Raw genomic sequence first — 14,001 nt, forward strand, 5'->3', positions numbered from 1 at the left:
CTAGTCCTCAACTGGGGGTTGCTATTACAATAGAGCTTACAACACTTTTAGTTTTAGACAGAAGCAGAAATTTGAGCCAAAGATAGCAAAAGATTTTGATATATTTCATTAGATCTTGAAGTAAATAGGAATGCCCACTACAATAATCAACAATAACAGTTAGGATGGTGCCATTAACTTAGATTGGGGACACCTAGATATTCTGTGTAGATGAAAGTATAGACTGTTATTTCATAAAAATGCATTTCTGTTGTATTTGCTGCTCTGTAATCATTTTGAGTTGCTCCTGAAACTGATGTCACAAAAATCAGTGTTTTATATGTTTGGCTATTGTAACGTATCCCGTAACTGGATAACTTACCAGCAAAGATAGAGAGGTCCGTTGAAGTCTGATGTCACTATTTTCAAATGTTTTTATTTGTAAAGGGGCACAAAGGTAAGGTTAACACAAACATTCAGAGAATGCACATCGTCAATATAATAGCTTCAATATAATTATGGAGAAGGACAGGACAGGACCTAGAATTGAGATTTTTGATTGGAGAAAGGCTAACTTTGAGGAGATGCGAAGGGATTTAGAGAGAGTGGATTGGGTCAAGTTGTTTTATGGGAAGGATGTAATAGAGAAATGGAGGTCATTTAAGGGTGAAATTATGAGGGTACAGAATCTTTATGTTCCTGTTAGGTTGAAAGGAAAGGTTAAAGGTTTTTGAAAGCACCATGGTTTTCAAGGGGTATTAGAAATTTGGTTCGGAAAAAGAGGGATGTCTACAATAGATATAGGCAGCATGGAGTAAAGGAATTGCTCGAGGAATATAAAGAATGTAAAAGGAATCTTAAAGAGATTAGAAAAGTTAAAAGAAGATACGAGGTTGGTTTGGCAAATAAGGTGAAAGTAAATCCGAAAGGTTTCTACAGTTATATTAAAAGCAAGAGGATAGTGAGGGATAACATTGGCCCCTTAGAGAATCAGAGTGGTCAGCTAAGTGTGAAGCCGAGGGAGATGGGAGAGTTTTTGAACGATTTCTTCTCTTCGGTATTCACTAAGGAGAAGGATATTGAATTCTGTAAGGTGTGGGAAACAAGTAAGGAAGTTATGGAACCTAAGACAATTAAAGAGGTGGAAGTACTGGCGCTTTTAAGAAATTTAAAAGTGGATAAATCTCCGGGTCCTGACAGGATATTCCCCAGGACCTTGAGGGAAGTTTGTGTAGAAATAGCAGGAGCTCTGACGGAGATCTTTTAAGATGTCATTAGAAACAGGGATTGTGCCGGAGGATTGGCGTATTGCTCATGTGGTTCCATTGTTTAAAAAGGGTTCTAGAAGTAAGCCTAGCAATTATAGACCTGTCAGTTTGACATCAGTGGTGGGTAAATTAATGGAAAGTATTCTTAGAGATAGTATTAATAATTATCTGGATAGACAGGATCTGATTAGGAGTAGCCAGCATGGATTTGTGCGTGGAAGGTCATGTTTGACAAACCTTATTGAATTTTTTGAAGAAGTTACGAGGAATGTTGACGAGGGTAAGGCAGTGGATGGAGTCTATATGGACTTCAGCAAAGCCTTTGACAAAGTTCCACATGGAAGGTTAGTTAAGAAGGTTTAGTCGTTAGGTGTTAATGCTGGAGTAATAAAATGGATTCAACAGTGGCTAGATGGGAGATGCCAGAGAGTAGTGGTGGATAATTGTTTATCGGGATGGAGGCTGGTGACTAGCGGGGTGCCTCAGGGATCTGTTTTGGGCCCAATGTTGTTTGTAATATACATAAATGATCTGGATGATGGGGTGGTAAATTGGATTAGTAAGTATGCCGATGATACTAAGGTAGGAGGTGTTGAGGATAATGAGGTGGGTTTTCAAAACTTGCAGGGAGATTTATGCCGGTTAGAAGAATGGGCTGAACGTTGGCAGATGGAGTTTAATGCTGAGAAGTGTGAGGTTCTACATTTTGGCAGGAATAATCCAAATAGAACATACAGGGTAAATGGTAGGGCATTGAGGAATGCAGAGGAACAGAGAGATCTAGGAATAACAGTGCATAGTTCCCTGAAGGTGGAGTCTCATGTAGATAGGGTGGTGAAGAAGGCTTTTGGAATGCTGGCCTTTATAAATCAAAGCATTGAGTACAGAAGTTGGGATGTAATGTTAAAATTGTACAAGGCATTAGTAAGGCCAAATTTGGAATATTGTGTGCAGTTCTGGTCACCGAATTATAGGAAAGATATCAATAAATTAGAGAGAGTGCAGAGACGATTTACTAGGATGTTACCTGGGTTTCAGCACTTAAGTTACAGAGAAAGGTTGAACAAGTTAGGTCTCTATTCATTGGAGCGTAGAAGGTGGAGGAGGGTTTTGATCGAGGTATTTAAAATTTTGAGAGGGATAGATAGAGTTGACGTGAATAGGCTGTTTCCATTGAGAGTAGGGGAGATTCAAATGAGAGGACATGATTTGAGAGTTAGGGGGCAGAAGTTTAAGGGAAACACGAGGGGTAATTTCTTTACTCAGAGAGTGATAGCTGTGTGGAATGAGCTTCTTGTAGAAGTAGTAGAGGCCAGTTCAGTTGTGTCACTTAAGGTAAAATTGGATAGGTATATGGACAGGAAAGGAGTGGAGGGTTATGGGCTGAGTGCGGGTAGGTGGGACTAGGTGAGATTAAGTGTTCGGCACGGACTAGGAGGGCCGAGATGGCCTGTTTCCGTGCTGTGATTGTTATATGGTTATATGGTCAATACTCAATCTAAAGCGTGGGTATAGTAATAATCATCATTAAGAAATGAGCTGTACTGTTGTCTAGGGGATAATATATTGTCCATTGGAACTATAAAAGTCACTCAGAAGTCTGCAGGCCTCAGCCTTTTGAGAATCGCTGGGTTTCACGTGGGGCGACAGAGAGAGAGAGATTGGGGAGAAGAGGAAAGACTTGCCGAGTCTTTATGAAGCTTCCGTTGAATCGGGGGAGCGTTGGTTCCCCCTCCCCGATGTTAGTTAAAAGCGGTTTTCCGTGATTCCAGCCACAAATTCCAATCCCGGAATCTAACGCACGTGGCTTCCTTCAAAATGGCTTCCCACTACGGCGGGATCACTCTCGTGTCTTCTTGGTGCGTCTGAAGGGGCTGTCCCCCTTAGACCCTCCTTTATACTTCCTCACGGGGTCGCAGGTGTCAATCAGGTTGGGATGATGCAATCTCTCTCTCAACCAGCCCACTTTGTCCGAGGGCTTTACACGTGGTCTCCATGAGACAATAATCACTGTCGCCTTATTTTGCATCCCGGTGGAACATGCTATTCGGCACGTTTCTCTCTCTCCCACTTCCTGGGTCTACTGACCCCCCTCTCAACGGGTGCTCTTGCGATTCTCACAAAGGAGGGGGCTGGGATCATAACTATGAATAAATAAGTGTTAGATTCTGTAATTTCCAGTATTTGGTGAAGCAGTTATCATCACTGCATAGCCACAAATGAGTTAATAATTTCCTTTCCATTCATTTATCCAGTTACTCCACAGAACAGGTTTGTGCCATTATTACTGAGGGGATCATCCTCCTTGTGATAAATAATGGAGACAGCAGTCAGCAACTGGGCTCATCTGAATATGAATTGAAATATCTGTTTATTTCCACAGCAAATTCAGATTATAGATAGTTGACACTGTCAATGCACTTGTATTCTTGTAGATTAGATATGGAATTTAATTATAATATACATTAACTAAATACCATATTGTCCTTTTTGACATTAATGATGCTTCATGTTTGCCTAGTAAAGGTGTAAGGCCCTGCAATAGTGTCTATTATGTCCTGGGTGTAATTACAACTTTGACTGTTGTTTGGGTGAAATGTGTGCTGGTTGAAGTCCTTGGAAGAAGGTACGTGTTACTCTGGAAATCAACTCCACCTTACAGGAGTACAGATCATAGTGGGAATGTTGATCAGATTGAACAAAGTATCAAAATATTTTCAGAGACGGATAAAATATCTTAATGTATCCTGGCCAGACTACCATTTCTTCGTTTCTCATCATTACGATAAATAGTTGCACAATCTTGAACAAGTGGAAAGTATAAAATCCTGCTTGCATCCATTTGGTCCATTTCTCTAACAGTATGCAATCTATATACCTGTCCAAATGTCTTTTAAGTGTTTTAATCTCTACCACCTCTTCTAGGTTCTCATTCCATATATCCAAAATCCTCGGTGTGGAATAACTTGCCCCTTAAATTCCCTTTAAAATCAGCAATTTTTCTTATTTTTGTTTAGGTCGGCCTATAAATGGTGGGAACCACTTTAATTATCCCCAGAACGTCTTGGCATTTCACAAGAAGGCAAAGCAAAAGTATGGCCAGACGCAACACAAGGATCTTCCAAAAAGAATCAAAGTACCTTTTGCTGTTCCAACAGTTCAGAAGGAAGGATCAGTTGTAGCATCTTTATCGTTGAATCATCAGGAGGGTGAAGATGAAAAAGCACGTTTTGAAGCTGCACAGACTCTGCTGGATATCTTCAAAGTTAATTCTGGCTGTGAGGATGTTCAAATGACCTCCGTGTGTGAGGCATTGCAGCAAATCAATGAAAAGCTGAATACCGAGATTGCTGATTTAAAAGATGAACATCGTTATCTACAGGAAGAATATAATCAAATTAGTGGTGAATTGAAGAGATTTAAAGAAAGCGAACCCAAATGTTGCACTCAGATTCCACTTTATTCTACACCTCCATGGCTCCAGATTAAAGTAAGCTTGGAATTTACAAATATAGTTGGTGTAGTGAAGTGAATTATATGTCTGCTTTAGTATAATATATTTCTTATTATTTTGCTACATTTAGACATGAATTTGGTGTTGAATTTTTTTTTCTGATGCAAATGGTTCAGTACAATGTCCTAATAATTGCAAGTTTTGTATATTGAACATGTGTAGCCTTTATTGTATAGAGTTGTGGAGACATAGAAAAGTACGAAACAGTCTCTTTGGTAGATCTAGTCCATGCCAACTCCCAATGACCTACACCAGGACCATAGCCCTCCAAAACCTTTACATCCAGATACCTATCCAAAATTTTCTTAAACGTTGAAATTGAGTTTGCATGCACCACTTGTGCTGGTAGCTCATTCCACACTCTTATGGACCCTCTGAGTCAAGAAGTTTCCCCTCATGTTCCCCTTAAACTTTGCACCTCTTGCCGCTAACCCATGACCTCTAATTGTAGTCCCACCCAACCTCAGTGGAAAAAGCCTGCTTGCATTTATCCTATCTGTACCCCTCAGGATTTTGAATACCTCTATCAAATCTCCCCTCAATCTTCTATGTTCCAAGGAATAAAGTTCTAACCTATTCAATATTTCCTTATAATTCAGGTCTTGTGTTGTAAGAAAAATACCTAGGAAGCATGTGACTGTGAAAACACATCAAGTAGGTGATTCTGACACCAATATGATCGCCCATGCATTGCGAGTGGTAGCTGTCGCTAATTCATAAATGCTGGCTTATTGCTTGGTCTTCATGGTTTGAATTTGGAGTGATCTACTGTTTTTCAAAAAGAAAGAAGTCATGGAACAAATGGTCAGTAAGTCACCAAAATAGCAAACAACTGGAAAAATGATTTGATGTCCAAGTGTTTATGAGATGAGGGTAATGAGAGGATGGGAAGAAATGTTAAATGGAGAAGGATACTGGAGGAGATGATGGCAGAGCAGAGATGGCTGACGTTTCTATGAGTGGCTTACAAGGCGCAGGAAAGGTGTGTCCCACAGAGGAAGAAGTTCTCAAATGGCAAGGGTAGGCAACCATGGCTGACAAAGGAAATGAAGGACTGCATTAAAGCCAAGGAAAGGGCATATAAGGTAGTAAAAGTGAGTGGGAATTCGGATGATTGGGAAGCTTTTAAAATCCAATCAAAGGCATCTAAAAAAGCTATAAGAAGGGAGAAGATGAAATATGAGGGCAGACTAGCCAATAATATATATCAGGATACCAAAAGTTTTTTCAGTTATATGAAAAGTTAAAGGGAGGTGAGAGTTGATTTTGGACCATGAGAAAGTGATGCTAGTGAGGTAGTAATGGGGGGCAAAGAAATAGCAGATGAACTTAATGGGTGCTTTGCATCAGTCTTCACTGTAGAAGACTCTAGGAGTGTGCCAGAGATCCACGAGTGTCTGTGAGTGTCAGGGAGCAGGAGTGAGTGCCATTGCTATTACAAAGGGAAAAAGTGCTAGGCAAACTCAAAGGTGTTAAGGTAGATATGTCACCTGGGCCAGATGGACTACACCCCAGAGTCCCGAGAGAGGTTGCTGAAATAATGGACACATTGGTCATGATCTTTTAAGAATCACTTCATTCTGGCATTGTCCTGGAGGACTGGAAGATTGCAAATGTCACTCCACTCTTTAAGAAGGGTGGAACGCAAAAGAAAGGAAATTATAGACCAGTTAGCCTAACCTCAGTGGCTGGGAAAGTGTTGGAGTCTATTATTAAGGATGAGGTTTTGCAGTACTTGGAGACTAATGATAAAATAAGTCAGAGTCAGCACGGTTTCTGAAAAGGGATATTTTGCCTGACAAATCTGTTAGGGATCTTTGAGGAAGCAGGGTGGACAAAGGAGAGGCAGTGGATGCCATTTACTTGGATTTTCAGAAGGCGTTTGATGAGGTGCCATAGATGAGTCTGCTTAACGAAATAAAATCCTATGGCGTTCCAGGAAAAGTACTAGCATGGATAGCGGAATGGCTGTGAGGCAGGGGGCAATCAGTGGGAATAAAAGGGGCCTTTTCTGGTTGGCTGCAGGTGACTAGTGGTGTTCCTCAGGGGTCAGTATTGGGACCGCTGCTTTTCTCATTGTTTGTCAATGATTTAGATAATGGCTCTGTGGCAAGGATTGCAGATAATGCAGAGATAGGTGGAGGGGAAGGTATTGCTGAGGAAGCAAAGCAATTTCAGCAGGAAGAATGGGCAAAAAAAAGTGGCAGATGGAGTACAGTGTTGGGAAATGTATGATAGTATTTTGGTAAAAGGAGCAGTAGTGTGGACTATTATCTAAATGGGGAGAAGGTTCAAACATCAGAGGTGCAGAGGTACTTAGAAGTCCTCATGCAGGACCCCCAGAAGGTTAATTTACAGAATGAGTCTGTGATAAAGAAGGCAAATGCAATGTTGCCATTCATTTCAAGGGGAATAGAATATAAAAGTAAGGAGATAATACTGAGTCTTTATAAGACACTGGTCAGGCCACACTTGGAGTATTGTCAACAGTTTTGGGCCCCATATCTCAGAAAGGATGTGTTGTCATTGTCATTGGAGAGAGTCCAGAGGAGGTTCATGAGGATGATTCTGGAGATGAAGGGGTGAACATGTGAGGGACGTTTGGCAGCTTTGGGTCTGAACTCAGTTGAATTTAGAAGAATACAGGAAGATCTCATTGAAACCTACTGAATGTTGAAAGGACTAGATAGGGTGGATGTGGAGAGGATGTTTCCTGTGGTGGGGTATCCAGAACTAGAGGTTACAATCTCTAAATTGAGGGATGACCTTTTAGAACAGAGGCAAGGAGGGAATTTTTTAGCCAGAGAGTAGTGAATCTGTGGTGGAGGCCAAGTCCGTGCATATATTTAAGGAGGATGTTGATTGTTTCCTGATTGGTCAGAGCATCAAAGGATATCGCGAGAAGGTAGGTGTACGAGGTTGAGTGGGATCCGGGATCAGCCATGATGGAATGGCAGAGCAGACCAGATGGGCTGAATGGCCTAATTCTACTCCTATGTCTTATGGTCTAAATATACATCTATTCTGTGAGGAGCAATAGTGAAACTGTCGTATCATTATATCAGATCATGCCATGGTGGTAAGAGTTAGAATGTAATATATTAAGATCCAAAATAACAAAAAAAAATCCTCTAATTATGGCAGACGTATCTGAAACAGAAACAAAATAACCTGAACTTTAACATGCTATCTAATATATTTGCTTTTAAGTGATACCACAGGATTGAGGATCATTTATTTCTTCTCTGGTTTTTGAAGGGACTAAGGATGCCAATGTGGGAACCATAAACTTTGCTGCAGATAGGATAGGCCAGGTTATGAGGTCATGTGCTCCTTTCACAGCTTACTAAGAACTTCATTATTTTCTTGAATGGTAGATATTAAGTTTTTTTTTCAAAAAGAGATCTAATGCTTTCCAGGGTATATGACATAAGCTCTTTTTGGGCTTCCAGCTGGGTATAAGTGTCAATTTTAACCGATGTATTGATGACAAACTCTTCCATCTTCATCAAGGTGATGCCTAGGCACATCAAGTCTGACGGTATATGCAATCAGCTCCCATCGTTCATCCCTCTTGATTGGTTGGTCCTCAACCAATCAGGTTTCTGCTGTCCCTCTGTGTTTAAAATTGTATTCCAGTTCTTAGTTAGAGTGAGACCTTCATCTTTGTGATAATCATTATATTCTAGTCTCATCTCAGTGGCTTCCTTTACCAGGTGGATCAAGGAATATGTAGAATTAACTTGCATCAAGGAGCATAGGAGGTATATCTGTTTGGGTTACCCTGAGAAATTGGTGGTAGCAGAACATTGCATTCGCAACGACCACAGGATTGACTTAGACGGCATAAAACTACTGTGCCATGCCAATGGATTGGGACCACCTGATTGGTTGAGGACGAACCAATCAGAAGGGACGGATGATAGGATATATATACCACCAGACTAGGCGTGCCTAGGCATCATCCCTGATGAAGATGGCGGAGTTTCTCATTGAAACATCGATTTCAATGAAACTCTTGGACCTGGCTGGAAGTCCAAGAAGGGATTCTGCGTCACTTGGTTCTTAATATTGCTTTCAGTACTCCCTCTCCACTTTGAGTGGTCACCTGGCCAGTTAGACTGTTCCACTCTTCAATAAGATAATGGCTGATCTGATATTGGACCCAGGTATACCTTAACTGCTGTATCCCCATTACCTTTAATTCCCCTGCTGTGTAAAAGCAATCTAAATGTGTATTAAATAGATTTAATGACAGGAACTGCGCGTGCGCAAACATGAGCAATTTTAACTACAAATCCCAGCTATGATTGGAAGTGGAAGTGAAAATGAACCCGAGGTGCATTCTGATTCTCTGGAACATACAGATGAAGATGAGGAGGTAAAAGAAGAACAACAGGAAGAGGTTGGAGGTGGAAGATATTCTGGAGACATAAGAGAAGCTTTGGCGCAAATAATGCATGAATTAAAAGAATTAAAAACATTAAAAATAATAGAAGATATTAAAAATATGAAGACTGTTTGATAAAATGGTGAAAAAACAGGAGAAAATGGACAAGAAAGTTGAAAAGCTGGAAGAAATAATGGGAGACTCTATTGATAGAGTGAATAAAATGGAAGATAATATTCTTGCCTGGCCATCAGAAAGAAAACAACTGTTGGAAAAAATAGACATACTTAAAAATTTTAGTAGACGAAATAATATTAAAATTGTTGGTCTTAAAGAAGGGATAGAGGGAGAGGATCCAATAAAATTTTTTCAAAAATGGATCCCGGAAAATTTGGAAATGGAAGAAGGAACCCAGTTGATTGAAATCGAAAGAGTCCACAGAGCCTTAAGACAAAAACCTCAACCTGATCAAAACCCACGACCAATCTTGATAAAATGCTTAAGATATTAAGATAAAGAAAAGATCCTGAAGGCAGCTGCCCAATGTGCCAGAAAGAGAAATGAGCCATTGATGATAGAAGGGAAAGCAATTCTTTTCTATCCTGATATAAGTTATGACCTTTTGAAGAGAAAGAAGGAATTTAATCCAGCGGAAAAAGTTTTATGAGAAAAGGGTTATAAATTTATATTGCACCACCCGGCAACACTGATAATTTCTTTGGATGACGGAAAAAGAAGATTTTTTACTGATCATCGGGACGCAGAGGAGTTTGCAAAAGAACTCCCAAATATTCGCTAGACATAGTAAAGATTTAAAAGTGAAACAGATTAGAGATGAAGACAGGGACAGTGAAGTGAATTGATAGACATTAAGGATAGAAGAATATTTAAATATACTTTTAATTATATGATACAGGGGGAGAAAGATAAAAATTTGAGAAATATTAATCAAGAGTAGTGATATTTTTTCTTCTCTTATATATACTTTTTTCATGTTACGGGGGAGCTTCGGATTGATTGCTATGGGATTCACGTATGTAATCATGGCGTTTGCCATGACCCACACAACGGAGGGGAGTAATGTTGTGTTTTTTATCATTCACAACATTAGTGGGGGTTTTTTTGTTTTTTTTACTTTATAATCTGTTTTTCTTTTATCTTTCTTTCTTTGCCTGGCTGCTCGGAGGGGAGACACATAGCAACATGGAGAATTTTAAAATAACTCCCCAAGGTACTATGAGAGTTGAAATATTATGTATTATTATAGACTGGAGTAACCCCGTTAAAAATAATGACTAATTTACTGAATTTTTAAAGTTTTAATGTTACTGGGCTTAATGGACCGGTGAAAAGAAAAAGAATTTTAACACACATTAAGAAAAAATGAAAATAGACATAGCTTTTATATAAGAAACACATTTAACAGAGATAGAACATCAGAAATTAAAGAGAGACTAGGTCTGAAATGTTAAAACAGCTTCATTTAATTCAAAAGTGAGGTGAGTTGCAATTTTGGTCATCAAAACTTTACCAATTAAAATACAAAATGTATTAATTGATTCTGCGGGAAGATATGTAATTATACATTGTCAAATCTTTTCAGAACTATGGACTCTTATGAATATTTATGCACCAAATGAAAACAATGTAAAATTTATACAAGAGGCTTTTTTGAATTTGGCTGACACACACGATAAAATATTAATAGGTGGAGAATTTAACTTTTGTCTAGACCCAGTTTTAGATAGGTCAACAAAGGTTGTTACAAAACCAAAAGTAGCAAAATTAACTTTATCATTGATGAAAGATGAAGAATTAACCCAAGAGAAAGATTATTCATTTTATTCAAATAGACATAAAACTTATTCAATGATAGATTTTTTTCCTACTATCAGCGAATATTCAAGACAGAGTGAAAAATATGGAATATAAAGCAAGAATATTGTCAGATCATTCCCCCTTGATAATGACAATAATAATGATGGATAAGGAGGAATCGATTTACAGATGGAGATTTAATTCAATATTATTTAAAACGTCAAGATTTTTGTGATTTTATGAAAAAACGGATTCAGTTTTTTTTAGATACAAACTTGCATTCAGTTGATGATAAATTTATATTATGGGAAGTGATGAAGGCATATTTGAGAGGCCAGATGATAAGTTATATTTCTAAAATTAAGAAGGAATATATGGTAGAAATAGATCAATTGGAAAAAGAGATTACAAAACTAGAAAAAGAATCTCAAAGATATATGACAGAAGAAAAACAAAGACAACTTGTTAATAAGAAGCTACAATATAATACACTTCAGACATACTGAACAGAAAAAGCAATTATGAAAACTAAACAGAGATATTATGAACTAGGTAAAAGATCACACAAGATTCTTGCTTGGCAGTTAAAAACAGACCAGGCTTCCAAAACGATAAATGCAATTAGAACAAGTGTAAATAAAATTACTTATAAACCTTTAGAAATCAATGAAACGTAAATTTTTAAATTTTGTACTATATCAATCAGAATCACAAAATGATATTGTTGAGATAGAAAGGTTTTTATCACAAATAACTCTCCCAAAATTGAATTCGGAAGAACAGAAGGGATTAGATGTGCCTTTTACATTAAAAGAGGTCGAAGAAGCTCTAGGATCACTTCAGAGTAATAAATCTCCAGGAGAAGATGGTTTTCCGCTTGAATTTTACAAAAAGTTTAAAGATTTATTAATTCTTCCTTTTATGGAGCTAATACATCAAGCGGAAAGAACGCATAAACTTCCAGAATCTTTTTCGACAGCTATTTTAATAGTATTGCCAAAAAAAGAAATATTTTAAAGCCAACAACATATAGACCTATTTCTTTGTTGAACTCAGACTATAAAAAAATAGCAAAGATTTTATCTAATAGATTATCTAAATACTTACCAAAATTAATACACATGGACCAAACAGGATTTATTAAAAATAGACAATCGGCAGATAATATAACTCGGTTACTTAGCATAATTCATTTGGGACAAAAGAGGGAAGAAATGAGTGTGGCAGTTGCTTTGGATGCAGAAAAAGCATTTGATAGATTGGAATGGGATTTTTTATTTAAGGTTTTGGAAAAATATGGTTTAGGAGTATCTTTTATAAGATGGATTAAAACCTTAAATACTAACCCCAAAGCTAAAGTGGTTACAGATGGCCAAATTTCAACATCATTTCAGTTAACAAGGTCAACTGGACAAGGTTGTCCATTATCACCTGCTTTATTTGTGCTGGCGATAGAACCATTAGCTGAATTAATTAGAACTGACTCAGATATTATGGGTTTCAGAGTTAATCAGGAGGAATATAAGATTAAATTATTTGCTGATGATGTTCTGATTTATCTAACTAACCCATTGCATTTGTTGCGTAAATTATCTTCTAGATTGGAAGAATATGGGAAAATATCAGGGTATAAAATAAATCGGGATAAAAGTGAAATTTTACCCCTTACTAAAGGAGATTATAGTCAATGTTGATTAATAACTCAATTTAGATGGCCAATAAATGGTATAAAGTATTTAGGTATAAGAGTTGATAATGATATAAAGAATTTATATAAACTAAATTATTTGCCATTATTGAAAAAAATTCAAGAGGATCTTGATAAATGGATGATGTTACCAATAACATTAATAGGTAGAGTCAATGTTGTAAAAATGAATATATTCCCTAGATTACAATATTTATTCCAAACACTACCAATACAATTACCGCAGAAGTTTTTTCAAGAGTTAAATAAATGTGTGAGGAAATTCCTTTGGAAAGGTAAGATGTCAAGAATATCGTTGGAAAAATTGACATGGAAATTTGACCTAGGAGGGTTACAATTACCAAATTTTAAGAATTATTACAAAGCAAATCAATTTAGATTTATTGCATCTTTTTTTGATGAAGATAAACCGGCATGGATTAGAATAGAATTATATAAAATAGGAGAAAATATACCAGAAGATTTTATATATAAATGGGAATCTAAATGGATACAGGAAAAGAAAGAATCTCCTATACTAAAACATTTGATTGATTTATGGAATAAAATAAATGTTGATGATGAGATAAAGAAATCTTTATTAGCAAAGAGACCTTTAATTCAAAATAAACTTATCCCTTTTACAATGGATAATCAACTTTTATATAACTCACAAAGGGATTAGATATATAGGAGACTGTTTTGAAGGAGGTGTATTAATGTCATTTGACCAATTAAAGAATAAATATAAAATATCAAATAACACTCTTTTCTGTAATTTCCAATTAAGGGCTTATTTAAGAGATAAACTGGGTCAAACAATGTTATTGCCAAAACCTAATGAAATAGAAACTTTAATTCATAAAGGAAAAATTTAAAAATTTATTTCTGGTATGTATAATTTGATACAAAAACAGGCAATTAAACAAGGAATTCACAAGTCAAGACAAAAATGGGAAACTGATTTGAATATTAAAATTGATGAAACAAGTTGGTCAAGATTATGTCTTGACAGTATGACAAATACAATAAATGTTCGACTAAGATTAGTACAATATAACTTTTTACATCAAATATATATTACACCACAAAAAATAAATAGATTAAACTCAAATTTATCTCATCAATGTTTTCGATGTAATCAAGAAATTGGTACTTTTTTTACACTCTACTTGGTCTTGTTTTAAAATTCAACCTTTTTGGACAAATTTAAGAGTTTTACTGGAACAAATTATTGGAATACAACTTCCACGTAATCCAGCATTATTTTTACTAGGCGATATTGAAAGGATAACATCGAAATCCAAATTGAATAAATATCAGAAAGAATTCATAAAAATTGCAT

General features: G+C 36.9%; 1 protein-coding gene across 1 annotated transcript in view; it reads left to right on the forward strand.

The window, feature by feature from the left end:
* Nucleotides 1–14,001, forward strand: part of LOC132400558 (protein downstream neighbor of Son-like) — a 63,241-nt gene that overhangs the window by 13,563 nt on the left and 35,677 nt on the right. Inside the window, exon 2 of the mRNA XM_059981634.1 lies at nt 4,265–4,737. Coding sequence (XP_059837617.1) covers nt 4,265–4,737 — 473 coding nt within the window. The remainder of the gene's footprint in view (nt 1–4,264; nt 4,738–14,001) is intronic.

The sequence above is a fragment of the Hypanus sabinus genome, chromosome 10, assembly GCF_030144855.1.
Source record: "Hypanus sabinus isolate sHypSab1 chromosome 10, sHypSab1.hap1, whole genome shotgun sequence".
In the NCBI taxonomy this organism is placed as follows: Eukaryota; Metazoa; Chordata; class Chondrichthyes; order Myliobatiformes; family Dasyatidae; genus Hypanus; species Hypanus sabinus.